This window comes from Vulpes vulpes, chromosome 13 (assembly GCF_048418805.1).
Source record: "Vulpes vulpes isolate BD-2025 chromosome 13, VulVul3, whole genome shotgun sequence".
NCBI lineage: Eukaryota > Metazoa > Chordata > Mammalia > Carnivora > Canidae > Vulpes > Vulpes vulpes.
Window position 1 is genome coordinate 95,189,420 of NC_132792.1, and position 27,928 is coordinate 95,217,347.

General features: G+C 49.1%; 1 protein-coding gene and 1 long non-coding RNA gene across 2 annotated transcripts in view; one reads left to right on the forward strand and one right to left on the reverse strand.

Moving 5' to 3' along the window:
• Nucleotides 1–4,050: 4,050 nt before the first annotated feature.
• Nucleotides 4,051–8,108, reverse strand: LOC112925726 (uncharacterized). Its single transcript, XR_003236184.2, has 3 exons — nucleotides 8,012–8,108; nucleotides 5,605–5,721; nucleotides 4,051–4,691 (listed from the first exon to the last, which is right to left on the reverse strand). It is a non-coding gene; the product is annotated as an uncharacterized lncRNA (long non-coding RNA).
• A 4,396-nt stretch (nucleotides 8,109–12,504) lies between these two features.
• CABLES1 (Cdk5 and Abl enzyme substrate 1) overlaps nucleotides 12,505–27,928 on the forward strand; it is a 117,023-nt gene continuing 101,599 nt past the window's right edge. Inside the window, exon 1 of the mRNA XM_026006489.2 lies at nucleotides 12,505–13,508. Coding sequence (XP_025862274.2) covers nucleotides 12,607–13,508 — 902 coding nt within the window. The 5' untranslated portion in view covers nucleotides 12,505–12,606. The remainder of the gene's footprint in view (nucleotides 13,509–27,928) is intronic.

Below are 27,928 nucleotides of genomic sequence, written 5' to 3' on the forward strand. Positions count from 1 at the left end.
AGACAATAATGTGTTCTCAAACTTTCTGGCCTTGGCCAGTCTGATGTGTAAAAACTTGTATCTCACTAGAGTTTTTATTTGCTTTTCTTAAATTATGTAGAAACTTGAGTATCTTTTTTTTTTTTTAAGATTTTATTTATTTATTCATGAGAGATACAGAGAGAGAGAGAGAGAGAGGCAGAGATACAGGCAGAGGGAGAAGCAGACTCCATGCAGGGAGCCCAATGCGGGACTCGATCCCAGGACCCCAGGACCACGCCTTGGGCTGAAGTCAGGCACTAAACTGCTGAGCTGCCCAGGGATCCCTCTCTCTTTTTTAATATTTGTGATCCATTGGTATTTCTTATTCTAGGAATATTTTTTCATATCATTTGCCCATTTTTCAATTAGATTGTTGACTTTTTTGTCAGTATTTAGGATTTTTTTAAAAAGATTTTATTCATTTATTCATGAGAGAGAGAGAGAGAGAGAGAGAGGCAGAGACACAGGCAGAGGGAGAAGCAGGCTCCCCACAAGGAGCTGGATGTGGGACTCAATCCTGTCCCAGGATCATGCCCTGAGCTGAAGGCAGCCGCTCAACTGCTGAGCCACCCAGGTGTCCCAGGAATTTCTTTCAATATTTAGGAAAGGTACCTTTTGTGATTTGAATTACAAATATTTCCCTTCAGTATGTTTGTCTTTTGATTTAGTTTGGCCCTTCCCTAACCCCCTCCCCCCCATATAGTTACTTGTAATTTTTTTTTTTTTTGGTAGCTGGATTTACCTTTGCTTTTATAGCTTCTGAGTTTTTTCTACCCTCATTCTTAGAGAGGCTTCTCTCCTACCTGAGATGATTAAAAAAATATTTGCTCATTAATTCATGCCTCCAATGATGTACTGAGGTCTGACTGTGCCAAGCACTGCTTTAGGTGCTGGAGTTGCCCTGCTGAACTAAGCAAACTGTGAATGTGTGTTCTGAGTTCCTAGTACTTTTCTTAAGTACTTTCATGGTTTCTTTTTTCTTTTCTTTTTTTTTTTTTTTTGCAGTTAAATCTTTCTTCTGTTGGGAACTGAATCTGGTATAAACTGTGAGGGTTCTTTTCTTTTTTATAGATTTTATTTATTTATTCATGAGAGACACAGAGAGAGGCAGAGAGGGAGAAGCCGACTCCCTGTGGGGAGCTTGATATGGTACTCAATCCCAGACCCTGGGATCATGACCTAAGCCAAAGGCAGTTGCTCAACCACTGAGCCACCAGGTGCCCTGGATTTTTTTTTTTCCTTCCCAGCTAGCAACCCAGTTGTCCCACCATCATTGACTAAACAATTTAATTTTCTTTACTGATTTGAGATGTCAGTTTTATCACATGCTAAATTCCCATAGTTCGTATATTTTTAAGTTAAAAAGAGGACGTCAAAGAAATGTCCTGCTTTGGAGCACCTGCTTCTCTCTTGCCCATGGAGGGAGGCAGAAGAACCTAATCTATAGAGGGAAATGAGCGGGAATCAGGCACTCGAGGTTACCAGGCAGGAGAGGGTAAGTCCCCAGGCATTCATGTCCAAGCTTCTCTGTGTGCCTGGCTGGGCTTTAGCTCCTACCCTATTTCCCTTGAGACTTTCCTATATCTTTAGAACAAATTCTCCTTAAGCTGTGTTGATAGGGTTTCTGTCATCTGCAATCAAAGGGATCCTAGGAAATGGCTGAACTAGGCCTGATCCTAGAAAGGTTTGTTTCCCAAGTGTTCACTCGGGTGTATCACAAATTGGGGCCAGAAAGCTATTTCAGCTTTGAATTATGCCTCAAAGGGCAAATAGAGTACGTGATCTTGGCTGGCCTAGGGGCTCCAGTGGTGAGTGTTGCCAGCCATGCACCCTGTGAGCCCATCTGTAACCACATGACTGTGCCCGTACCAACTCAATGCCTACTTCCCTTTCAGTGGGATAAAGACAAAAAAAAAAACAACTTGTGATTTAGAAACATAAGATCTTAGGGCACCTGGGTGGCTCAGTCAGTTAAGCATCTGCCTTTGGCTCAGGTCATGGTCCCAGGGTCCTGGGATTGAGTCTCCTGTTGGGCTTCCTGCTTAGTGGGGAGTCTGCCTCTCCCTCCCTCTCTGCCCCTCCCCACCGCTTGTACTCTCTCTCAAATAAATAAATAGTCTTTAAAAAAAATAGAAAGAAAAATAAGACCTTAGCCTTTCCATGAGGCCACTGTGTGATGGTGTAGGACAAGAACTCATGCCAAAATTTAGCCTGCATTTTCCCCTCTCACGTGTTCTCTTCTCCCTAGAGTACTCTTGGTTCTTTCACGAATTACAGCTGCACCCCATCCCCCTGCTGTTGGAAATCTGGAAGCCAGTTTCTCCTTAATGTCTCGTGCACTTGACCCTTCTTTTCCATTGTCTCTGCCAATCCCAAGCCTTACTGCCTGTTGTAATAGAGTCCTAACATTGCCCCCGTGCCTTTGCATGACCCAAAATGTCCCTTCTCACATGTATACTAGAGTCCAAGTTCAAATATCACCTTCTCTGTGGGGTTTCCTTGACCTCTAGGATTTGGCTGTTCCCTGCTGACGCAGACCTCCACCCTGAGATATTAGAGAAGGAACTATGCAGGGATCAGCTGTGTGATCAGAGGCACGTCACCATGCTTAACTTTTCTGAGCCTGTGTCTTTATCCATCAGGCAGGATAAACAGCAGGGCTGTGCTGAGAATTCAATAAACTAGCATGTAGAAATGACTATTTCAGGGCTTGCATGTAAAAGGGAACCCACTCTTGTTCCTTTTGCTCTATTTCCCCAATTTTCTCAGCAGGTTGTTAACTCTTTAAGGCCTGGGACTTTGCCTCACTTTGAGTGCCTAGCAGAAAGCATGGCATAGAGCAGCTCAATAAACATATAAATGGAAGAATGAATAAATATCCCTCTTCACTCCTTTAGACTCTCTGTTCAACCCCAAATGCACATTTGCCAAATTAATGCTCTGTCCATTTGGCTCTTGACATGTTACTTCTTGTTTAAGAATCATCTATGGGGGTGTCTGGGTGGCTCAGTCAGTTAAGCGTCTGTTTTTGGGTCAGGTCTTGATCCTGGTCCTGGGATGGAGCCCAGCAACAGGCTCTCTGCTGGGGTGGGGGTCGTGGGGGTGGGAGGTGCTTGCTTCTCCCTCTCCTTCTTCCTATTGCTTCCCCTGCTTGTGCTCTGTCTCTGTCAAATAAATAAATAAATTTTTAAGAAAATCATCTATGGCTCTCTACTACCTATAGGCTCAAATTCCTTATTTTATCTTATTTATTTATTTTTAAGATTTTATTTTTGGAACACCTGGGTGGCTCAGTGATTGAACATCTGCCTTCAGCTCAGGGCGTGATCCCGGGATCCGGGATTGAGTCCCACATTGGGCTCCTTGCACAGAGTCTACTTCTCCCTCTGCCTGTGTCTCTGCTTCTCTCTCTGTGTGTCTTTAATGAATAAATAAATAAAATCTTAAAGAAAGAAGATTTTATTTTTAAGTAATCTCTACACCCAACTTGGGGCTAAGACTCACAACTCTGAAATCAAGAGTCACATGCTCTGCTCACTGAACCAGCCAGGCGCCCCTCAAATTACTTATTTTAGATTCAAGGGTTTCATGATGTGGCCCCTATATTCTGTTTTTCTTTTTTTTTATTTATGATAGTCACAGAGAGAGAGAGAGAGAGAGAGAGAGAGAGAGGCAGAGGGAGAAGCAGGCTCCAGGCACCGGGAGCCCGACGTGGGATTCGATCACGGGTCTCCAGGATCGCGCCCTGGGCCAAAGGCAGACGCTAAACTGCTGCGCCACCCAGGGATCCCTATCTTCTGTTTTTCAATCTTATATCCCACTATTCACTGCTACAATTCTTTCAATGTAACCGTTCTGGCCAGTGTACTCATTCCCAGTCACATCCAAAAAGTCCTTTCCTTTCTTATCCTTCATTCATTCTCAGCCCCCTTACCAAAAGGCATTTCCTTCATCTGCATCCTACTCAACAACAGCAGAGAAAGCTAGATGCCACTTAATATCCATAAAGAAACAGAAAAAAGTCCCCAATAATTCTACCATTTGTTTGGGCACATTTTATTCCAGAATTTATTTCCACGCATTTAAAAATATTTTTAAAAATTGTTAATTGAGAGGCACAGTTCCTACAATGACCACACGCTTATTTATACTTAGATAAACAAAACAAGCAAATAAAAATCACCATAATCCTGCTGGCCAGTGATTTAACTCTGGTCACAATGTAGCCTTTAGATACATATTAGTATTTAAAACAATAATTCCATTCATTGTTTACAAAGTTGAGATACTGTGATCTCTCTAGTTTCTATTCTGCTTTATTTGGTTAGCATTATTAAAAAAAAAAAAACATTGTTCATGTCATTAAGAAAGCTCAGTAAAGATAATCTTTTCAAAAATAGAGGCACAGTATCCCATTGTTTGAGTAAACCATAATTTACTTAGTGTTTCCAATGTTCACATTTAGGGCTACTTTTTTCAAGTTTCCTTTATGTAAAATAATGCTGCAATGAATATTTTTGTGCATAAATCTTTGACCTTGTTTCTCAATAGCTTCTGAGGATTATTACATTAACTACATTACTGGGAGCCTGGCTGGCTTAGTTGGAAGAGCATGCAATTCTTCATCTCAGGGTCCTGAGATCAAGCCCCACATTGGGTGTGGAGCCTACCTAAAAGAAAAAAAAAATAATAAAACAAAAAGCAACAACACATTTCTGGGGTGCTTACCATGTACCAAGCATTTACTGTACTGTTAGTGCACTGAATCCTCATAACAATGTTAAAAAGTAGATATTATTCCCATTTCACATATGACAACACTGAAGTACAAATCAGTTACATGCTCTATATGCTCAAAGCATAATAGTGGGGGCAAAATTTAACCTAGCCAGTATGACCCCAAAGCTCATGCTCTCTATCATGAACTTTTTTTTTTTTTTTAAGATTTTATTTATTTATTCGTGATAGACATAGGAGAGAGAGAGGCAGAGACACAAGCAGAGGGAGAAGCAGGCTCCACGCAGGGAGCCCGACACAGGACTCGATCCCGGGACTCCAGGATCACGCCCTGGGCTAAAGGCAGGAGCTAAACCGCTGAGCCACCCAGGGATCCCCTATCATGAACTTTTTAAAGCTCTTCATACATATTGCTACCGGACTTTCCAGAAAGGTTGTTCCAATCGACACCACCAGCAGTATGAGTGTCTATTACTCTTAATCATCTGTCTTTCTTCCTTCCTTGCTTCCGTGCTTTCTCTTTCCTTCTTTCTTTTTCTTTTTGAAAGATTTTATTAATTTATTTGAGAGAAAGAGAGAGTACACGCAGAGGGGAGGACCAGAGGAGAAAGAAGGAGAAGGAGAAAATCTCCAGCAGACACCCCGCTGAGTGCAGAGGCCAGACAACAACAACTTGGGTCTTCATCCCAGGACCCTGAGATCCTGACCTGAGCCAAAACCAAGAGTTAGATGCTAAATGGACTGAGCCACCCAGGAGCACCATTAATCGTCCTTCTTTCGAGGGATTGCCAGGCATTAGCATTTCACCTTCTGTGAGTCTTCTCTTCATGTCATTTGCGCACTTACCAGTCAAGGTTACCATGGATCACCAATCGGCCCAGCTGAACTTCCCAGTGGCAGGCAAAGGGGTGCTGTTTCTCCCAGAATCTGGGCACATCCAACCCAGTCTGATGTGACAATGACCTAAGGAAATGCAAACACTATAAAATAATGCTGTTATGGGGGTTTGGGGGGGGGGGGGAGGACAGAGAGCTCTGTAGGCCTGCCTGTTTATTCAGAGTTTAGAGGAGCCTTCATCTGAGGCCTGTGCTCGCAGGCCGTATGTCTGTTGCATGTTTAGCAGCTGTGATTACAGGAGAAGTGCTTTCTTCTTTGTTCATGAGCTAGCTGTGCATGCATACCAGTATAATTTTTTTCAAAATGGTTTAATTTCAAAGAAAATGAAATGAAGAGTTTGCTATGATTTAAGTATAAAGGTACTACAACAAAGATAATGCATTGATTTTTTTTTTCTTTAAAATACTAATACCATAAGAACTCCTCAGTTGGATGATGGGTGGCATTATGGGCTTCCCTGCTGGAAGACTGAGGACATCTCATGGAAGCATCTGAAATGTATTTACCTAACACAGTCTGATGCCAGATTTCTATCATGTCCTCTGCCCACTTGCTCAATAGCATGCCTCTCTGGGCCACCACTCACAATCATCCACTATGTGCTAGACACTTGGGAAATGTTTTACACATGCCCTGGCTCTAACCTGCACATGTAAGGTAGGTAGGACTTGCTTTTGCCTTGAGATGGAGAAGCTGAGGCCCAGGGGTCATGGGGTTAGTGAGAGAGTTGGGATCTACAAATTCAAGCCTGTGTCCTTTGGCTGTGGCCTCCTCCTGTTATGTTTGTGGGATTGGCCACTTCACCCTAGATGGCTCTCCCTTCTCCTTAGCTTCATTCCTGATGGATTCCTGATGGATTCCTGATGGATCAGAGGAATTTGAAGAGTAAAGACATTTGCACTATTGTCTTTGGATATCTACCCTAAAAACATTGTGGATATGAGGAAGGGTTTTACTGAAACACATCTCTCCAGATTAATGAGATATCTAAATCCATTCTTGGCTTGAACTATTGCCCTTAATAAATTAGTAACACAGGCTTATGTGACTATTCATACAGTCTAAGGACGTGCCCCATCACCTATGTTTCTCAGTTTCTCATAGAAGTTATAAAAGCCTGGAGGCCCTACATCATCCGAGGCAGGGACTGTAGTAAAATACCGTTCTCCCTCTGTCCTCCACATAGTGTGAGGGGTCTGGAGGCAAAATGCTCCTATGTGGGCCTAGGTGTGGACAGTGGCAGGGTCTGGAGGTACCAACCACGGAGGGAAGGGCAGGACTTCATGCATGACAAGGAGACTTGAAGGATCGCACTATGGCAGGAAGTCGCAGGAGTGCATCTTCCCTGGGCATCTCCTGTGTAGGAAGATGAGGGTGTCTTAAGTGGCTGGTGGTAGGGGCAAAGGCTGAAATAACCTCTGTTTTAGGAGGTATGCTGGGGTTTAGCTGAACTCCATGCCTACAGCTCTTTCTTTCAAATACTGATGCATTTTCGGTGACAATATGGACTTAGCTTTCTTTGCCATTAGTTTGAGGGCTCCAGGACAGGATCACACTCCGTTCTCCTTGGTATTCACAGAGCCTAACACAGAACCTAGCATGGGATTGGCATTTAGTAAATACTGAGATGAGGACCATGAGTAAGTCACCTTTTATGATCTGCTATATGCGACTCTATGTACTCACTGACTTCAATTCTTCTTTAAATATCTGAGCTTCTAGTCAAGTCTAATTTAGATGTTGCATTTGGTCTCAGATGTCCTGGAGAAATTAAGGAAGGAAATTAAAGTATCTGTGACAAATTGTAAAGGGAAAACAGTGACACCTCTCGTAACTCACTGCCTGTCTCCCTGGCCAAGAGAAGCGAGAGAAAGCATCAGAAATCCCCACGGGGGAAAAAGAATCCCCATGGGAAAGGTAATTGCAGGGAGAAGAGCCGGGGTGTTGAGGGCCATGTCTTGGGCATTCTCCACTTTTACTCTTGGCAACGGAACTTTCATTTGACGAAGGGAAGCAGCAGTTTCTCACAGGCACTCTGCCTGTATTTTAGACCTACTAGCCTGGTGTGAGTTCTCGCCGTGCGCAGCAGCCTGGGCTTTTATGGAACATGCAGTAATAGAATCTGATCCAAACTGAAGGTGGCATCTGAAGTTTCTCGTGGTCTTGCCTCTCTGGCAGGACTAGTGAAAACAACAAAAACGTGGAACCTAAGATATTCTGGTCTTTGTTGTGTGTACCTTTTTTTATTTTGCGTTTTTCTAATAATAGCTGCCTACTTAAGATCCTCTGCTAGTTACATAATTTATATGATCACGAATCCCCACAACTCTGCAAGGTAAAATATTATGAAACCTACCTTTACAGATGGAGCAATCCATGCAAAAGGTTTATAATCTTCCCAAGCTGGGACCCCAAAAAGCACAAGTCTGAAAGAACCTAAGCTGGCAGCGGAGCCCCTTGTTTCCACAGTGTCAGATGGCCTTTGTTCTGAGCGCCATCCACAGTCATCTCTAAGCTAATCTTCAGACCTCTTGTTCTGCAGAATTATTTTTTTTAAAGGGTCAGTGATTATTTGTAGGTTCTTTTTCTTTCTTTTTTTAATTGACTCTCATCCATGTCAATCAAAACAGTTGATGCATGCAGAAAAAGTTTTCAGAATGGGTACTGAAAAGGGGCAATATGAAACAGGGTGGGGGTGGGGGGATCCAAAACACAAAACACCTTGGCAGATCAAGAATTACATTTCAAGTTCTAGTCCTCTTTGCTTGAAATCCAGGGAGGAATTTGCATGCAGAACTTCCTCTCTCTGAAGTGTCTTTTCCCTTTGCTCCTTAGCATCCAGGTCAGTTGAAATTCTGGCTCTTGGGCAGCCCCGGTGGCCCAGCGGTTTAGCGCCGCCTTCAGACTGGGGCGTGATCCTGGGGACCCAGGATCGAGTCCCACATGGGTCTCCCAGCATGGAGCCTGCTTCTCCCTCTGCCTGTGAATAAATAAAATCTTTAAAAAAAAAAAAGAAAAGAAATTCTGGCTCTTACCTCAGGCCTCCCCCGCAGGACCTCACTTCAAATAAAAGGGTCCTGCCTCATATTTTGATAACCTTCACAGTACTAGTGGGATTGCTCATTTGAGCACTTAATCAGAGTCTGCCTCCCATTGTTATTTAAATGTGCCCTGAGCTTTGGCTTTGTTTTCCACTATTTTTGCTCTAGGGGGCACAAGGGCAAAGGACTGCGCTTTTTTTTTTTTCCCCTTTCCTAGAGAGGTGGTGCTATGTTTCATTGTTCCTCAATAATATTTAATTAGTGATTAAGTAGTTGAAAAATAAGTGAATTTGGAATAAATCCGGGAGTAGGCAGATTGTGCTGGTAGAAATAACAACTGACTTTTTTAGAAAAGATTTTATTTATTTATTTAAGGGTGGAGAGAGAGAGAGAGAGCTCAAGCACATGTATAAGCAGGGATGAGGGGCAGAGGGAGAGGGAGATGCACACTCCTCACTAAGCCGGGAGCGGGACTCTGGGCTCCATCCCAGGACCCTGAGATCATGACCTGAACCGAAGGCAGATGCTTAACCGACTGAATCATCCAAGTGCCCCAACAATTTACATTTTTAAAAGTACTTTAAGGTTTACAAATACGTCTGAATCGGTCTCATTTGTACCTTGGGATAACCTGCAAAGGGAACTGGCTTGGAGAAGTTGCTCTTGAAACTCAGATCCTCTTCCTCCAAAGTTTGTACTGCTTCCATGATAGTTGACTTTTAAGTTCAAATATAAGATTAAATCTGGAGATGGACCTCCCCATAAAACATCCTCACCAGCAGAGGGCGCAGGACCACGCATGGGTCTTTGGATATGACAGGTTTGTGTACTGGCTCAGCTATGAGCTAGATGTCATTGGGCAAATTATTTAATTTTTCTGAGCCTCATCCGTAAAACATTGAGAATAACACACCACCGCCCCTCCTTGCAGGGTGCAAAGAGTTGGACATGGAAATATTCTGTGGCTGGCACACAGTAGGTAAACAATAAACTGTATCTCATGATCCCTATATAAGAGAATCGATCACAGGAACAGTGTGGAGGTTAAATAAGATATTGATTCTTATTTGATGCTTTAATAAATATTTGAGATTAGTTTGCATGTTTGACACTGAAAATAGGCAAAGAGTTATATGAGATGGAGAAAGAAATGAAGATGGAAGAAAAAATTGACATTGCTGGCAAGAGTGTGAAGAAGCAAATTGGAACAACCTTTGGATGGGAAGCCTTGAAAACATGATGCTCCATTTGCCCCAGCATCTATTTAACCTAAGAAAATATTAGTGGATGGCAGCAAGATTTAGAAAAAGGAAGTCATCACCACTTTCTTTATAACAGCAAAAATGGAAACAACCTAAATATTTATTATAGGATACAGGTTTAATAATTATAATCTCTCCATCGAACTTAACATCATGCAATCATTAAAATGATTCTATAAAAGAAAATTCTAAGTGAAAAGATGATCACAACATAACAAGCAAAAATCACAAGACGCGAACAGGATGCTTTGACTTGTTTAAAAACACAGGAGAAATAAAAAGTTGAAGTTATCTCCACAGCAGATGAGATTGTTAGTGATGGGCAGCCTGGGTGGCTCAGCCGCTTAGCGCCGCCTTCAGCCCAGGGCCTGATCCTGGAGACCCAGGATCGAGTCCCACAACCGGCTCCCTGCATGGAGCCTCCTTCTCCCTCTGCCCCCCTCTCTCCTCTCTCTCGGTCTCTCATGAATAAATAAATAAAATCTTAAAAAAAAAGATTGTTAGTGATGCTTTTTTATTAAAACTCCTCTTTACCTACCTTATTCTCAAAATGTGCAATTTACATTTATCATTTTCGTAATAAAAAACAGGTATTTAACATGAACAGAGTTGGTGTCTTTCATTTAACACAGCCAGACCAGTGGTCACACAAATTAAATTAATTATAATAAAGCCACTTGGAAGTTTCAAGGTAGTTAGTTAAACAAAATAATCAAACTCCTAATGAAATTTCACAGAGCTGGTCACCGAGTTTTGACTTAGCTGCTATATAAGGCTGCTATAAATAGATCCCATTCTTCACTTTTTCAAAAAGGCCTAAAAATGGCATAAAATGCCTAAAAATGCCTAAAAATATGCAAAGGGCCACACGCTATGTTTGTCCTAAGCAAATGTAACCTGAAACTCACCCATATCTCATATACTCCAGGTTGGCTGCACATCTCTGGACAGGGTGTATTTGCTCTACATTACTCAATTTACTTTCCTGAACTTGAAGTGGAGTGGAATTTCAATGTAGTGTTACCCATTAGTTCCAGGGCTAAATTTAAACCTTTAATTAAATTAATCCCTTGATCTTAAACACATTGCTTCTCCCTCTGAAAAGTGTAAGAGAGGTGTCTTGGATGTCGTAGAGCTTAATAAAGTGCATTTGGTAAGTCATCTCCAACGCATAGGGAAACCGGTACTCGTTTTCAGATCGCTCCCGGTGCCTCCCCCTCCCCCCCATCCCGCCCCAACACACTCCTCTGCCAACACAGGCATTTGTTGGGGGTTGGGGCCGAGGTCCAGCATTCTCTGACCACTCCCAGTCTGCTGCTCTGGAACATCACCGAATCCTTGGGCAGGTACCCATCTTAAGATATGGTAGGTGCCAAAGGGATGTTTATTTAAAAAAAATGACAGAAAGTAGCGGTCCATATCTTCCCCAGTTCATATGGGATAAAAAGAGATCAAAATCCACTAAATGTGCAGGGTGACAAGGGGAAAAGGGTGTGAGGCCATCATAGCTTATCTCGGTCCTCACAGTAAAAATTGATGTTGGCCTTTGCTAAGAGATGAAAAGTGACAGCACCATCGACTGGGGATGCGTACATCAGCCCGCCCATCCAGGAGACGTTCGGATGCGCCTGGGCTCTTATGCACCGAGGTGTGTGTGTGTGTGTGTGTGTGGGTGGGTGTGTGGGTGGGTGCACATTTATCCCCGGGGCTGTACCCTCGGCCCCTCGGCCTGGGAATGAACGAGACACAACCGTAATAGCTCAGCGACCGCGTTGAGGTGGGGCTGTCCACGGACAGGGCTGTGGATCTCCGCGCCTCACTATTAATAAGGACCCACTTCGCAGCGCCCAGGGGCAGCGCGGGGTCCCGTTAACAAGCTCGTGGGCCAGATCCCAGCGTCCCTCCAAGCGTCCCACCCTGCGGACCCGCCCCTCCCCGGGACCGCACGCCCAAGCCCCGACCCCCGGGCTCCGCTCGCACCACCGCCGCCCCCAGCTCCCAGGGCGGGCGCCGCGGCACAACGTGCTCGCCTCCCGCCGCCGGCTCCCGCGCGCCCCTGGAGCCTCGCGCTCCCCGCGGGAAGCTCGGGCCGCTGCGCCGCCGCCGGACCCCTGCCCCGCCGCCCGTTCGGCTTTCCCTTCCTCCTCCTCTTCCTCCTCCTCCTCCTCCCGCCGCCTGCCTCCGCGGCCGCCGCCTGCGGCTTTGTTTTCCTCCCAGGTTTCATTCCCCACACGTGATACCGTGTTATTGCAAAGAGCGCTTCGGAGCGCGAGCGCAGGGCGCGCGCACCTATAAATACGGGCTCCCGGGCCGCGCCGCCGGAGCCCGCGAGGCGGCCGCGGAGGCGGGGAGGGCTCGGACCCGGACCCGGAGCCGGCGGCGAGCTAGCGCGCGACTCAGCCGGCAGCCGGCAGCCAGCAGCCAGCAGCCAGCAGCCAGCCGCGCGCGTGGCCCGGGGCGGCCGCGTCCGCCGCCGCAGCACCGAGGGCCGAGCATGGCCCGCCCGCGGGGGGGCCGGGCCGCCGCGCACGCCGCCCGCGCCCCGCGCCCTGCCCAGCCCGGGTCACCGGCGCTCGCGCTCGCCGCTTAGCACTCGGGCGCCGCTCGCTTCTCCGGGCATCGCGGAAATATCGCCGCAGACGGACACAATGGCGGCGACTGCCGCCACCACGGCCGCCACCGCCGGCACGGCCGCCTGCAGCAGCAGCAGCAGCAGCAGCAGCGCCGGCACCGACGCCGCGGGCACCAGCGGATTGCAGCCGCCGCAGCCCCGGCCCCGGCCCCAGCCCCAGCCCCAGCCCCAGCCCCAGCCCGCGGCTGCCGCGCCGCCGCCGCCGCCGCCCGAGCCCCCCAGGAAGCCGCGCATGGACCCGCGGCGCCGCCAGGCTGCCCTCTCCTTCCTCACCAACATCTCGCTGGACGGCCGGCCGCCGCTGCAGGACGAGGAGTGGGGCGGCGGCGAGGAGAGCGGCGCGGCCAAGCCCGGCGCCGGCAGCGCCTGCGGCGCGAGGACCCGGCTCAGCCTGCTCGCCGCCGCCGAGCGGGGCGGCTGCAACGCGCTCGCCGCGGCGGGCACGGCGGCGGCGGCGGCGGCGGCGGCGGGATGGGGCCCCTGCCCCCCGCAGCCCGCGCCGCTGCCGCCCCTGGCCCCCGGCGGCCACGCTGCGGGGCTCGGGCCCGGGGCGCCCCGGGGCTTCCTGAGCCCCCTGGGCGCGGGCCGGGCGTCGGGGGAGCAGCCCCAGCCGCCCCGGCCGGCGCCTCCCGCCTCCTGCGCCCCGCCGCAGCTGCCCGACGGGCCCGGGACCGCCGGGCAGGAGGAGCTGGAGGAGGACGATGCCTTTTTCAGCGTGCAGGTGCCGGCGGCCGCCTTCCTGGGCTCCGGGACCCCCGGGAGCGGCAGCGGCAGCGGCAGCCGGGGTCGCCTCAACTCGTTCACTCAGGGAATCCTGCCCATCGCCTTCTCCAGGCCGACTTCGCAGAACTACTGCGCCCTGGAGCAGCCGGCCCAGGGGGCCAGCGCCAGCGCCCTGGAGCAGCTGCAGAGGTCCCGGTGAGTGTGCAGGACGCGACGCGCACCCCCCCCCGCGCCCCTCCGGCTGGCCGCCCCCGCCTTCGCCGCGCCCTGCGGGATCCGGGGGCGTCGGGCCGCGATCCCGAACCAGAGGGGCAGAGTCCGCAGGGCGTGTGCGGTCGCAGGCGTGTGCGTGAGCCCCCCTCGCGGGGCGGCGGCGTCACGCTCGGGCTGGAAGTTGCGGGAGTCGGTTCCACAGCCGCCCCCGGACCTCCCGTTTGCAGGAGGGAGATCCCGAACCTCTAGAAACCCGGTCGGGATCCGGAGGCGCGCGCTCCCCACGCCAGGCAAGACTTGGCGGGGCGCGGAGCCCGGCGGAGGTCCGGCTGGTGGCGGCGCGGCGCGCGTGAGCCCGAACTTCTGGAAGACTCGCAGCGAGCCCCTGCAGAGGGGAGTTGCTGCCTGCGCTCAAAGTTGTCCCGTGTCCCAGGAAAACTTGGGACTTTGCCTTTTGCTTTCCTGAGAAATAGAAGAGCCTTACATTTCCTAGCACCCGGCGGGCCTTCCGAGTTTGGGGACTAGGGATAATTGGGCTTGAAGGTTTTTTTTTTTTTTTTTCCATCCAAGATGAATTTGCTAGAGCTCGTTAAAAGCTCGTATTTGCCAGTTTAAGTCATCTGCAGGTTTTAGGCATCTCAGCAAAACTATGAACATTTGCTTATTGTGAAGGAAATAGCTGGAGTTTGTCAACGTATGTTCAGAGGACAGTTGGGAATTAGGTCTGTGTAAGGAGCGGGACCGAGTTGGGAAAAGAAGCGAGTGGGGAGCAGTGGAGAAATGCAGGCCTGATTCCTGGGAGGGAGTATCCTCTCGTTAGTTAATAAGGCCTCCTATGAAGTCACTTATAGCCTGGGCTCCACCTTGGCTCAGTTATTTTAACCTCTGGGGGCCTTAATTTCCCCTTCTAAAATGGAAACATTTTGCAGGCTTGGAGGAAGGAGAACATTTTCTGTGACAGCCTCTCTCCTGTACTGCTCTCCCCAAAAGCTCAGGCTTTTTCTGGCCTAAGTAAGAAGGTGGCCTATTGGAAAACTTAACTTCCTCCCCCAACGGACAAATGGGGAAAAACAAGACAGGCTCATCCAGAAATTTGCTCTTGAGTTTCCTTCTTCCCACAGGGCGAAATCTTGACCCTGCCTGGTGTGTAGCCTCACGGTGTGATTGCTCATGGTTGCAGGGAGGGGCGTGGAATGGAGAGGCAGCGTGGTGTTTGCATGGATGAGTTAGCGATGCTGGCCACAGGTGACAGTATGGCCCTGGCATTTCTTGTCAGAGCACGCATCTCCCCGCTAGTGGGCAAGTGCACAAGAGGGGAATTCCCTTCTGGGTGATTGGTGCACACTCAGCAGCTTCTGGGCAGCTTGCTGTTACCGCTTGATATCACACACTGGTTCATAATGACTCTGTAGTTCAAGCGTAAGCCCAGCCAGGCCAGGGGGTCATGACAAGAATTGTACTAAACATACATGTTATTCTAAGCCAGTGTGCAAGGCTGGCCTCTGTCTCATGGTTAGACAGATGTGTTCCCGTGCTAGAAGCAGCTGGAGATCAGATTACCTCACACTTTGTCTCCAAGAATCTCATTTCTGGGGATATGGAAGATTTTCTGTGTTGCTTTTTTTTTTTTTTCAAGATTATATTTTTAAGTAATCTCTGCACCCAACATGGGGCTGGAATTTAGAACCCTGAGGTGGAGAGTTGCATGGTCCACCAGCTGAGCCAGCCAGGCGCCCCAGTGTTAGTATTTGTGATCAAAATAATAGCCAGAATTTAATCTCCAGTCTCATAAATATGAACTCCTTGGATGTTGTAGTGATCTCCTCACCCTCCTAGCACACACATTACGATGAGTCAGTCAGTCAGTATAAGGTGCTTCCTGACAGTCACATTCGTCCTACTACTTAGGAATTATCCATATCTGGCAACTTGATAAGAGGCTTCTTTTTTTTTTTTTTTATTACAGCTGTCAACAGAAACAGCATGAAATTTAACGTACAGAGAGGTGGTAAATGGGTAAAACAGGGATTTAAGAAAGGCCTTGAAGAGCCTTGCTTGGCCACAGCTGTTGGAGTGGTCATGAACTTAATCTTCTAGGATGCTTTGTTTCCTACACCATGCTGCTTTTGAGACTTTTGTCAGAAGCGTGCTGCTTTTATGATCACTACAGCCTACTTCCACCTGCCTAGGCTGTGTGATATAGGGTACAAACTCATTGAATACGGCCCAGGGCCAATTTATAAGAACGCCTTTGGCTTTTCCTGGTGGTCCTCCTTCAAGAAACCCTGCTAGGCAGGGTGGTTCCATATACTACTTCATGGGTGTTCTCTTGGGATGTCCTTTTTAAATCAAATTAAACCTTCCTTGGATGTGTCTCTTACTATTTAAGGAATTCCATAGAACCTTGCTGCTCAAAAGCGTGGGCTCTGGAACTTGAGCTTCACCAGAGTTCTTAGAAATGCAAACTTCTCAGGCCGCACTCCAGATTACTTGAGTGCAAATCTGCATTTTCACAAGATCCCCAGATGATTCATATACAAATGAAAGTTTGGAAAGCATTGCCATAGTTAACCTGAAATCTGCCTTTTAGAATGAACTTGAGATGTCCTCTATTGAGTGTGTTATGATTATATAAAAATCAGAATTTCTCAGTCTAAAATCGTGAAACACTGTGTTCTTTCTGCCTGGACACTTGTAAAAACCAATCATTGCTTGTACTTGCAGATTTTAAAATATGACAGAGGAAAATTTCTGTGCCCAGGCCTGGGGACTACTTCTGTGCTTAGGGCTGGAAATTTGACGTATATGTCATTGACTCTGCACAGCCACCCTATGTGTAGATTGTGCCACAGACCCAGTGTTGGCCGAGAGAGGAACCCGAATCTTTGACATCCAAGTCTGGATGGTGATACCTTCCATGTGGAAGGCCCTAGAACACTTTTGGAGCTGTTGACTATAAATGTTTGGAATACAGCAGGTCAGTCATTCTAGGGTGATTCTCTATTCTTTAGCCACCCCCCACCCACCCCCCACATATTTAATCTTTGTTTGGGCCCCTACCTTTTGCTCCTGTTTCCGTTGGACCGTCTGGGGAACTGTGTCCTGCGGGCCTGGGCATCTTCCAGCCTGGTGGACAGGGCTCCAACCCTGGGAAGCCAACATGCTGGGGTTTGCTCTCTGGCTAGGTGTCAGAGGTGGGAAGCCAAAAAGATGCCTTCTAGCTTGACATCCCGTTGTGTTCTCTGTTTGGGTGGTGCCAGCTGCTTGGGGAAGGTGTTAATAGGTGAAAGGGAGTGTAAATTTATAAGGTGTGTTTTAAGGCTTCCTTTCACTTTAGAAATTTCATCTCTGGCAGCGGCTGGCAGCAGTCCTGGGTTGCTCCACCTCCTTGATCTTCTGAATGGCAGACAGCCTCCCAGAAGCAGAGTCGAGCCTAGGTGAGCCAGCAGTGTGCCACCGGGCCTGACAGAGGACCCTGCACACAGTGATCTGGGAATTAATTTAGAAAAACATGAGGGTTTTGCTTCTTCCAGCACCTGTGTTAGCATCGTGCCTTATGGGTGGAGAGTTAGCTCTTACATGGGAAAGAGGGTGCCTGGTACAAAAGAACTCCCAAGTCTTGGGTTCAAATTCTGAAGTTACTGCGTGATCCTGGGCAAGTAATCAGCCTTTCTGGGTCTGATTCCTCTAGAAAGCCTTGGCCTGGTCTTGGGCCCTTTCATGTGTGAATTGGGCTTACATAATTGCTGAGGGCTGAGGGCTGACTCCGTGTGGGCGTGTCCCAAATGCTTGATATCCAGGCTTCTCAAATGTAAATATTTTTAGAATCATCTGGGACCTTGGAAAAAAAAAAAATGGGGAAGATTCTGATCCTGCAGGTCTGGGAGAGCCTCAGTTCTGTATTTCTGACAGCTTCGTGGGATGCAAATGAGCACAGATTTTGAAAAGGAAGGCTTTTCTGGGTACTGTGATTGTCCCGGTTGGTTGTAAGAGCAAGGAAACCAGGTGTCAGAAATATTAAGTAACATACTCAAGGTCACTCAGACCAGTTGGGGCAGAGCTCAGGCTGCTTTGGATCTTCTAACCACCCCTCCCTCTCCTTTGCCCCATTGGGGTGAAGGTCCATGTGCTGTAACTGTAGTCCTTGTCTTCACTGAAAAGAAAAACACATGTGGGCTCACCAGGGGATGGACGTTTCCCCTCAATTTTGTCACCTCCCTGCTTTGTGACATGAGGCACATCACTACTCATGTTCCTGTTGTAAGCCACCTGACCTGTCTGGATTTTAGAAATCCGTACAGGACTTTGGTCTCCTCCGGCAATAAGCAAACCCAAGTTATTAAGCCATCTTTCCAGCAACATGAACTGTAGAGGCCAGAGCTGCAGTCCCAGGCAGGCCAGGCCCTGGTCTGGAGGCTTACCCAAGACTCTGCGGAGGCTGTGCCCTGTCGGGGTCTGAGGTCAGTGGCCCGAGGTTCACCCGCTGCCCTCCCTTGTGCGCTCACAAAGCCTGTAATGTTGTGGGTGAACTCAGAAGGGGAAATAAATCGGAAGCCTGCTCACCGCTGGCAAGTACCCAGGAAGGGCAGCTAGTTCAAGTGTGACCTTTTGCCCTTTGGAAGGGGGCAGGGCAGCGGCAGCATGGCTCTGTCCCATGTCCCTACAGCTGTTCTGGGGAGCTCCGCCTGCATGGACTTTTTCCCATAGGAAGGAGAGCTGTTAGGTGGGGAGAGGGGCCCAGGGCAGGTGGCCTCTAAAGCACACTGGGAAGGAATGATGGGTGAGGCCAGGTGAGGTGACCTGTTGAGCATCAGGAATGCCAGTCAGCCCTTGGCAGCTCTGGATTCTGGGTCAGCCCTGGCTGTGCCCAGTAACCCTGGATGGGGTCACTTTACACCTTTGGCCTCAGTTTCCTCATGGACTCAGAGGGCTGGGTTAGATGAGCTGCCGCCCTTCCTGGCCTGGGGCTCTGAGTGGTTCAGTCCTGGGCCTGCCACCGCCGAGGCCGGGGTGTAGGTATGTGTTTAGCTCGGGATGTGTAGGTAACCTAACCTTAGAATCGGCTGCAGAAGTGGCATCCACTTTGTCCCACGTGGGCGCCAGTTGGTGGGACGTGTGTTGACGAATGAGGGAATGAGTGGATTCCCCCCAGTGTAAGGGAGAGCTTTACAACCCCTTCAGCTATACTCCCTCTGGCAGTGAAGGTGTCATAACTGGACTGGTCACTTGAAGAGGCCAGCCAAGCTGGAAGCCACTGCCTCATGAGTTGGTCAGTCTGCAACTGACACCACCCCATTGAGAAAGAGATCTGTACTAATGTCCTCTCTTGCTCAGGGGGGGGTCATCAGGTTTGCAAAGCACTTTGTAGACCTTGATTCCAGCCTAACGACGTGGAGGGGCAGGAATCCATGGTCACAGAGTGGGCAAAGGGTGACCTTGCAGGTGCTCTTGTCAGGTATGTAGTAGAGGAAAATTCTAGGTTGGGAACTTACTGCCTTGTGTCATTTATTCAACAAACATTGAACAGCTCTCACTTATGAGCTGCCAGTGTGCTAATCGTGGGAGATAGAGACCTGAAAGATGGTCCCTGTCTGTTGGGAGACGTAAATAACCTAAGTGGGCCAATGAGCACTTGGTGAGAGCTGAACCTGTTTTTCACTAAACGCCCTCTCCCCTGGGACCTGGCTCTGGGCCTTGACACAGTATTTTTATTTACCAAACATGTCCCAGGTGTTCTCCTGAGCGCTTGATGAGGATTAAGCAAGTTGGTGTGTATAACCATCCGCCAGCACTCCTGCCTCACCCCCATTGTGAGGCGGAGGGTCCCTGGAGCCCGGACACGCAGGCCAGGGGGCCAGGTTCAGAGGCAGGCAGCCTGGCTCCGGGGTCTGTGCCTTCACTGTGGCTTGATGCAGATTCATGAGCGCTTGTTCACCTGGGCTCAGCCAAACTGGGCAGGAGGCGTGTGTGCGGAGGGCACTGCTAGCGCCCTGTGGCTTCCTCACTTAGGTTTCTGGCTTTCTGGCCTTTTGGGGGGCTTCTGTGGGTGAGGGCCCAGAGGATGGGCCCGGGTGGACACAGATTCCTGAGACCCCAGCAGCCCAGTCCGGCCCAGAGCTTGCCCTGCCTCCCAAAATCTTCTCAGCCACATCTGGATTTCTCTCACTTCTGTTGCTGTTTTGATGTATCTGCTGCTTTACCAGATGCCTTACGTTGTTTACAGCGTGGCGGGAATAGGTGTGAGCCTGGCACTCCGGCACTGTTTGTGGCCCCAGGGCCCTGATGTGTCCTTTGTGACCATGACCACCAGGCTCCCACCTGCGAGATGGGAATAATACTACCTCCATCTGGGTGTGTTTCCTTTGTTTGGACCCTCTGTATCTTCTCCCTCTGTATCTCTTTCCCCCAACTCAGGGGTCTGCTGACTGTGGCCCAGGGGCTGTTTATAAATAACATCTTCTGGAAAGCAGCCACACCCATTCATTTTTGTATTGTCTTTGGCTGCCCTGGTGCTACCACGCAGCACTGAGTCCTTGTGGCAGAGACCACATGGTCCACAAGCTTAAACCATTTATTCTCTGGCTCCTTACAGAAGACGTGTGCGGACCCCTGGCCCTCGCCCAGCACTCTGGACCTCGGAGGTGTGCATTGGTCCCTTAGCCCCTCCCTGGCCACCCTCACTGCCCTTGCCTTCTGGAGGCTCCTGGCTTCTGTTTGGACTCACCCATTCCTTCTCTTCCCTAGGCTGCTAGAGGGAACTTTCTGAAACTCATGTCTGACCCTGTCAGGTTTAAATTCCTTGTATTTCATGTGTGGCCACCTTCTGGCAACCACCACAACCCCCCTGAACCAACCTCACCCCCATGCTGCCTGTCATGTCCATGCTGTGCTGGCTTTCCTCAGGGCACCCCAGGCTCTGACTCTTCTCCATGGGAAGAGTCCCCACTCTCCACCCCGCCCCCCCAGAGGCCCCTTCATTTCTGACCCGTCACCCTGCAGAGCCCTCATGTTTGGCACCAAGGGCATTGTCTCAGCATTGACTTTCTGTCTTCCCTGTGGGTCTGTACCTACTTGGCTGGACCCCTTTCTGGGTGTTGGCCCCTCGGGGGGCTTGTTGGTGATGATCTGGAGCTGGCTCTCAGCAAGGTGGAGAAACTCCCTCTATAGAGCAACCACAGAACCAAACAAAACCCACATTCCCTGATTGTTGGTAAGGCAGTTTGATCCCAAGACACTGACAGACCCTCTTAAAATTCTATGGGGCACTTTTTTTTTTAATAATAAATTTATTTTTTATCGGTGTTCAGTTTGCCAACATACAGAATAACACCCAGTGCTCATTCCGTCAAGTGCCTCTACGGGGCACTTTTATCCTCAAAGCCTCCCCCTTTCCCCAGCAATCCTGGTGACCCCCCCTACAGCTTTTTTAGGTCTTTTTATTTTAATGGCAGTGGTCACCCCCAACCCTTTATTTGGTAAAACCGCCTCCCCCACCGCCTCCTTCCTCAGTTCTGCAATAAGTAACCTCCCCAGGTGAATGTTGTGGGCGTGAGTCAGGTGATGTAAGCTGTACCCCCATCCCACCCGCCCCACCCCTGCCCCGGGGGAGGGGAGGGAACAGGCATGGAGTTCTCAGTGCCTTTCAAAATCCTGTGCACTTCGCAGGCATCATTTTGTTTCATTTATGTAGCTATCCTGTGGAATAGGGATGCTATGTCTTAGAGCTATGGGGGCTGAGGTTTGGAGAGGGTAAAGGAAACTTGCCCAAGGCCTAATTGGGCTCTAGAGTTGGGACTTCGACTCTGGTTTCTCTGGCTTCTAAGCGGGTTCTGCTATAGACCCAGTGTGTGATAGCTGGCTCCTATACTGTGGTAGGACAACCAACTGGGGGATCTGAGCTGGTCGATACCCTGAATCAGTCCTGCTGGGATTATTTCCACCCTGGGAATCCATCAACTTTACAAGTCAGGAATTCCCCCCCCCCCCCCCCCCCCCAGCTGGTTTACTAGCACGTGTATCAAGGCCACACCACACATCGTTTGGTTCCATTCTCCCCCTGGGGGCTGTGCAGAATGTCACCAGCAGAGAAAGTGTTGAAAACCAGAGGTTTTTTTGTTTTTTGTTTTTTTTAAAAATAAGAATCTGTTCCTTCATACGATTTTGTGAATTTCCCCAAAGGCCACCCCCCACTTACTTTCCACCTCAAACACTGGTCCCCCCTCCCCCCAAGTTTCAGCCTACTTGCAATTTAAAAACCAAGCCTTATCACAGAGACAGTGGAGCTCAAACAGACCATTTAGCGTTACGTGTAGGAGTCACAAAAGTATCAGGCATTCTTCCCTTTTACAAACTTTGTGATGCTGTATTTTTGTTTTTGTTTGGTTTTTAAAAGCTTCCAAGAACACATAACTAATCAGAGTTTCCTGGGTTCCCCCCCCCTTTTTGTTTGTACTAGCATTTTGGATAATTGCATACTAGTTTATATTTAACAGGGTTATCATTAATGTGGTTTGGAGTTTATTGCTGCACATTTAGTTACAAAGGCAAAAGCTTGTAAAGCAGCACATGCAAATACTGGAAGTTTAGGACTTGGACTATTATGATATGTGTATGTGTGAAAGGGCCTGGTTTTATGCTTGATGATTAAGATCTTATTTATTCATGAGAGACACAGAGAGGCAGGGATGCTCCCTGTGGGGAGCCTGATGCGAGATTTGATCCCAGGACCCCAAGATCACGACCTGATGCTCAACCACTCAGCCACCTTGATATAAGGCCAGGGTGTACTATCATGGAATTGAACCTAAGTTCAATTCCATGATAGATGACAAACCAGGAAGAAAATAGTAAAATATGGAGAATGCCAAAGATGCATAGCACATTGGCTTTTATTTTAAAGCACTTTACTCATTAACCCGGTGATTTATAAAACCAATGTTTATTACCTGGTGTCTCCTTTGATTGTCTTAGGAAGGGGGTAGGGAAGGTCAGGAACTGGAGGTCAGGCAAAGTCTCTAGTTTTGCTTAAGGACAAACGTTGGCATGCTAGAGGACAAATGGTTGGTCTGATGTTGAAAGGTGGTTCTCATTAAGTATTACATTTAATGAGTTGAATAAGGTTTGCTTTTGGAGGGAGAATAAATAATGAAGAAGGAAGATTACTGATGTCCAAGGTCATGTAGGGGTAATTGGGGGACTCGATTTTATCCATCACAAAACAAAGCATCTGATGATGTTAGTTCTATTTGCTTGTTCAGGGCTCTACAGTTTACAGAATGTTTTCATATATAATATTTTCATCAAGTTTAAAAAGGCAATGTGGTAGCCGCTTTTATAAATTAGGAAGTCAAGCCTATTAAGAACGAAGAGGTCCATGGTCATGAACTGTGTGTGTGGCAGAGCTGGAATTTTATGTTCAGTGTGCTGAAGTACAAAGAAATATTGTGCCATAGTTTTGGCTAGCCAGTGCCTCTCAGCAGGCGGGTGTGCTGATTTTCACGTGATAACCTCTGGGGCAGGCCCAAGAAGCCTGGTTGTGGAATATTTCCCCAGTAACAACCTCTTGCTCCAACTCCTAGTTTGGTGGTATTCCTGCTTCCTTGCCCCTTGCTGCTGGGCCTCCTCCTAGCTCACTGGGCAAACGGAGTCCAGACTGGAAAGACCAGCTTTGGAGTTGGACGGCTCTGCAACGTACAATACTTTGAGGCACCTCATTTCACCCTTCTGAACCTCAACATCCTCATCTGTAGAATGGGGATAATGCCTTTGGGATATTGCAAGCACTAAACTAAGAATGCATCATGAAGCACCTCACAGAGGTTTGGCTCTTGGTAGTCGATCAGTGAAAATAAGAGCTGGTAATTCCACTCAGAATTGCCCTGTGCCTTTTCTGGTCTGTTGAGAAGTAGTTGAGCCACTTGACAGGGTCTGCTAAGATCATCTGGAACACAGTTGTTTGCCTTGGTGGAGCTCATGCTATGGTACACTGAACAGATAATTTGCTGCATTGTTTTAATTTCATAAATAGTAGTAAAGTAAAATCAGAGCGATGAAGGAAAACAATACCCTTTCCATTAGGCCCTGCATTTTGCCTCTGTTTACACTGGAGTCTTGACAGTTTCCATTGCCAAATTGTCTCAGGGACAGGGAAGCAAGGAGGGCTGAATTCACATATTCAGTGTTGTACCCTTGGAGCAGCAAAGTGGCTAGGTTAAGGGCGACAGCTGATCTGGCCTACACGCAGGCAGGTGGAAGATGCTGCCCGGGACACACACGGGACTGCTACCCCCAAAGACAATTCTAGAAGATGCACCTTTGCTTGCTCCCTTTGCAGAAGCCATAGCCTCATTCTGTGGTCTGTGTGTTGCCTGCCCAGCCTCCTTTTCTAAGCAGGATATCCTCTTGAGTGTGAGGGACCTTGGGGCACCCCTGGGGCCCATGTGGTCATGACCATGGAGTCAGTTGGGTGCTTCTCTGGTGGTTTGGCCTCCTCCCCTTCCCCTCACTGTTCATAGGTCCCTTTGCATGTGGCCTCAGCTCCTTTCTTTGAATAGAGTTAGAGTTGAGGCTTTGTCTATGGCTCCCAGTGTGGCTTGGCATTGGGTTGGCAGCAACCCACACCTGTCTTTGTGCTAGGTTGTTCACATGCCTCTGTGTGGACAATCAAGTGGGTTCACTGTTCATAGATCAGTGGGGCCAGTGCCTGCCTTCTAGGAGAGAACTATAGCCCAAGGCAGCTGGGCTCCCGGGTTGCAAGAGAGGTCAGAGTCCCGCAGCTGTTCCTACAGGGGGAGCAGAGGACCCTGAAGCTAGGGCTGCAGGCAGTGTGATGGCACAGCTCACTAGTATTTAGTTGTGGACATGAGCTTTATTTCAGAGGAAGGAGGGAGGCTTTTGAATAGGGGCAGTGTGAGCAGAGCTGGATTTTTGACAGCCGGAGGCAGGTCAGAAGGAGGAGGATGGACACAGAAGTACCTTATGTTTTTAGCCCTTTTTAGAAAATGTTATTTATTTGACAGAGCACAATTAGGGGGAGCAACAGGTCGAGGGAGAGGGAGAGGGAGAAGCAGGTGTCCTGCTGAGCAGGGAGGCCGATGTGGGGCTTGATCTCAGGACCCTGAGATTATGACCTGAGGTGAAGGCAGATGCTTAACCTACTGAGCCACCTAGCTGCCCCGTCTTTAACCCTTTTGGCATCCTAGTTGTCACTTCAGAAAGACCTAACTTGTGTGTGTCCAACATTTTCGTCTTTAGGGAGTTCGTCTGCTTTTTACACTTGCAGAATTTTAGGAAGAGTATCAGGAGGTTCATGGAAGCTTGAAAGTTTCTCCCTAAGGGAGGGGGGTGAGATCAGTGATGAAACTGTTGGAGGGGTCCCAGAGGACAGTGGGGGCCTCTGACCGTCACAGATACGTGATGCTAGCCTGTCATCGTGACATGGATGGAGGGCATGCCCCTCAGTGGCAGCATTACCAGTAATCTCTGAGGTCCCTTGGGTTACCTACCTCTGCAACCTTTGAAATGTGTACTGGGTTGAATAATGTCCCCAGCATTCATGTCCACCTGGAGCCTCAGAATGTTGACCTTGTTTGGAAGTAGGGTCTTTTCGGCTGTAATTGGTTAAAGGCCTACTGGAGTAGGGGAGGCCCCGAAGCCGGGGGCTGGTGTCTTCATAAGAAGGCAAACATGAACACAAGAGACAGAGAGGAGAACACCAGGGAGGATGGAGAGAGACTGAGCAAGGCATCTATATGCCAAACAACTGTCAGCAAGCACTAGAAGTGGGAAGGAGCAAGGAAGGACTCTTCTCAAGAGCTTTCAGAGGTAACCAGCCCTGCCGATACCCGGATTTTGGATATCTAGTCTCCTGAACTGTGAGAAAATCAATTTCTGTTTTTCGAAGCTGCCCAGCTTGTGTTACTTTGTGATGGCAACCCTGGGAAACACCAGAATGGCGGTGTCTCAGAGTCAGACTTGGATCTGGTTCTCTGCATGTATGGACCAGCCTTCCTCTTCCTGGCCAGTGGGAAAGGACAAAAGTCCCAGTGCACAGCCCAAAGGCATGTCTCTACGTGGCTGGGGCACTGTGGAATTTGGGGAGGAAAACCTAAACTCTGTGGTGAACAGTTCTAGTTTTTTTTTAAATTTATTTTATTTTATTTTTTTTATTTAAAGATTTATTCATTCATGAGAGACACAGAGAGGGAGGCAGAGACATAGAGGGAGAAGCAGGCTCCATGCAGGGAGCCCAATGCGGGACCCGATCCTAGGACTCCAGCATCACGCCCTGGGCTGAAGGCAGACGCCCAACTGCTGAGCGATCCAAGTGTCCCAATGGTTCTAGTTTTGATCAGTTCTTTTGTCATAGCGGCGGACCAGTCGTTCTCAGAATGTGGTCCCTGGGCATCACCTAGGATCTCATTCGAAACGCAGCTTCCCAGGCCACACCCCAGCCATCCTGAATCGGACATTCTGGAGCTGAGGACCAGCAGTTGCTGTGGAGAAAGCCTCTTGTGTCTCGAGCTTTATTGTACCTCCCGGAAGGTGTAAACAGTGTATGGTGTAATGTGACCTCTTTTTTTTTTTGCTTCAACACAGTTATCCTAGTGTGAATCAGTGGAAGTTCTCTCCTGGTGCCAGACTCTGTCGAGAGCCCAGGTAATTCGGGTTTGAAGCTCCACACAACTGCTTTAGGCTCTGCCCCCTCCCCCCCCATCTGTCTGGTGAACTTCTACACCTGGCTCTTTTGCATTAGTTTTCCCTGCCTCCTCTGGCATCTCATTTTGGAGGTCTTAGCATTATTTTTTTTTTTAAGATTTTATTTATTCATGAGAGACAGACACACAGAGGCAGAGACACTGGCAGAGGGAGAAGCAGGCTCCATGCAGGGAGCCTGATGTGAGACTTGATTCCAGATCCCGGGATCATGCCCTGAGCCGAAGGCAGACCCTCAACCACTGAGCCACTCAGGCGTCCCCATCAAGCAATTCTGAAGAATGCTATGGAGGGAGTTGTGAGTCTGTCTGCATCTCTTAAATCTAGTGGCCGGGAAAGGTTCTTCTAAGATAACAAAGCAGTTAGCCAGTCAAGATGGGACATAGGGGTTTCAGGCATCGAGAACCATGTGTCCTGGGGCCCGTAGATGGAAACATGGTTGATGTGTTTAAGGGAGAAGGCAGCCAGGGTATTTGGACCCTGGTGGATGCGGGGCCAAGGGAGCTCAGGCCCCAGAGTTGGGCAGGGGTTGTAATCCGCCAAACCTTGTAGAACATGGTGGGGAGTTCCCACTGCCTTTTTTTTTTTTCTCATGGGGGGAGAGGGGCAGAGGGAGAAGAAGGCTTTGTGCGGGGAGCCCAATGTGGGTGGGACTTGATCCCCAGTCTCCAGGATCAGGCCCTGGGCTGAAGGCGGCGCTAAACTGCTGCGCCACCTGGGCTGCCCAGTTCCCACTGTCTTACAGCTGCAGTTGAAAGCTGTTGGAGAACTACATAGGGGAGTGGTGCTCTCTGGCTTATATTTTAAGGGCCCACTGACACCTGTGTGGCAAATGGATTGAAGGAGGTCAGGCTTGGATGTGGGGAGACATTTGGGAGCTTCTTGCCTTCAGGTGAGAATCCTCCCAAGAGACATGGTGGCCTGGCCGAGGGTGGAGATGGCAGGGGAATAGAATGGACAGAACTTGCGGGTGACTTGCTGGTCCCTGGTGTCATAGAGCTTACGTCCAGTTGGAGAGAGATGTGGATAATCTCCCAGCAAGTGTAAGATGGCCGCTGTGGTTGCATGTTAAAGCAGGGAGGTCCCTGGTTCTGTCACAGCCTGCCATAAGTGCCACAGTGTGTCTGACCCAGCTGTGGTGGGGAAGGCTGGCTTGTGGGCATGCCTGCTGAGCTAAGGTCTGGAGGGTAAGCAGACATTGGGGCCGGGTGAGCAGTTGGCGGGGCATGGAGGACTGCGCAGGCCCCAAGACCAGCCTGGGAGCCCCAGAGGAAGCTGACCAAGGGCCAGTCTAGAGCACAGAGAGTAAGAAGGGCGAGAGAACTCAGGGCCACGCTGGGGATGTTGATTGTCACCATGACAGTGGTCGGGAAGCCATCAGAGGGTTTCCATCAGGGTGGAATCATTTCCAAAACCTTGGTTTGGAAAGGATTATGCCACTGCAGTGTGGAAGAGGATGAGATGAGGGGAGCCTCAGGTGGGAAGGAGGAAACCAGGGTCCACCGCTGGGTTTGATCGAGGAAACCAGGGGTTTAGGACTTGGAGGTGGTTTGGCTGTGGAGGGTGGGAGAGAGGGGGGCATCCAGGGCCACGCCCAGGCTTCTAGTGTGTGGACTGATGACGCGGCATCCCTTCCATCTCTGGGACGGGGTAGGGCACAGACGCGATCCAGTGCTGTGAGATTAAAG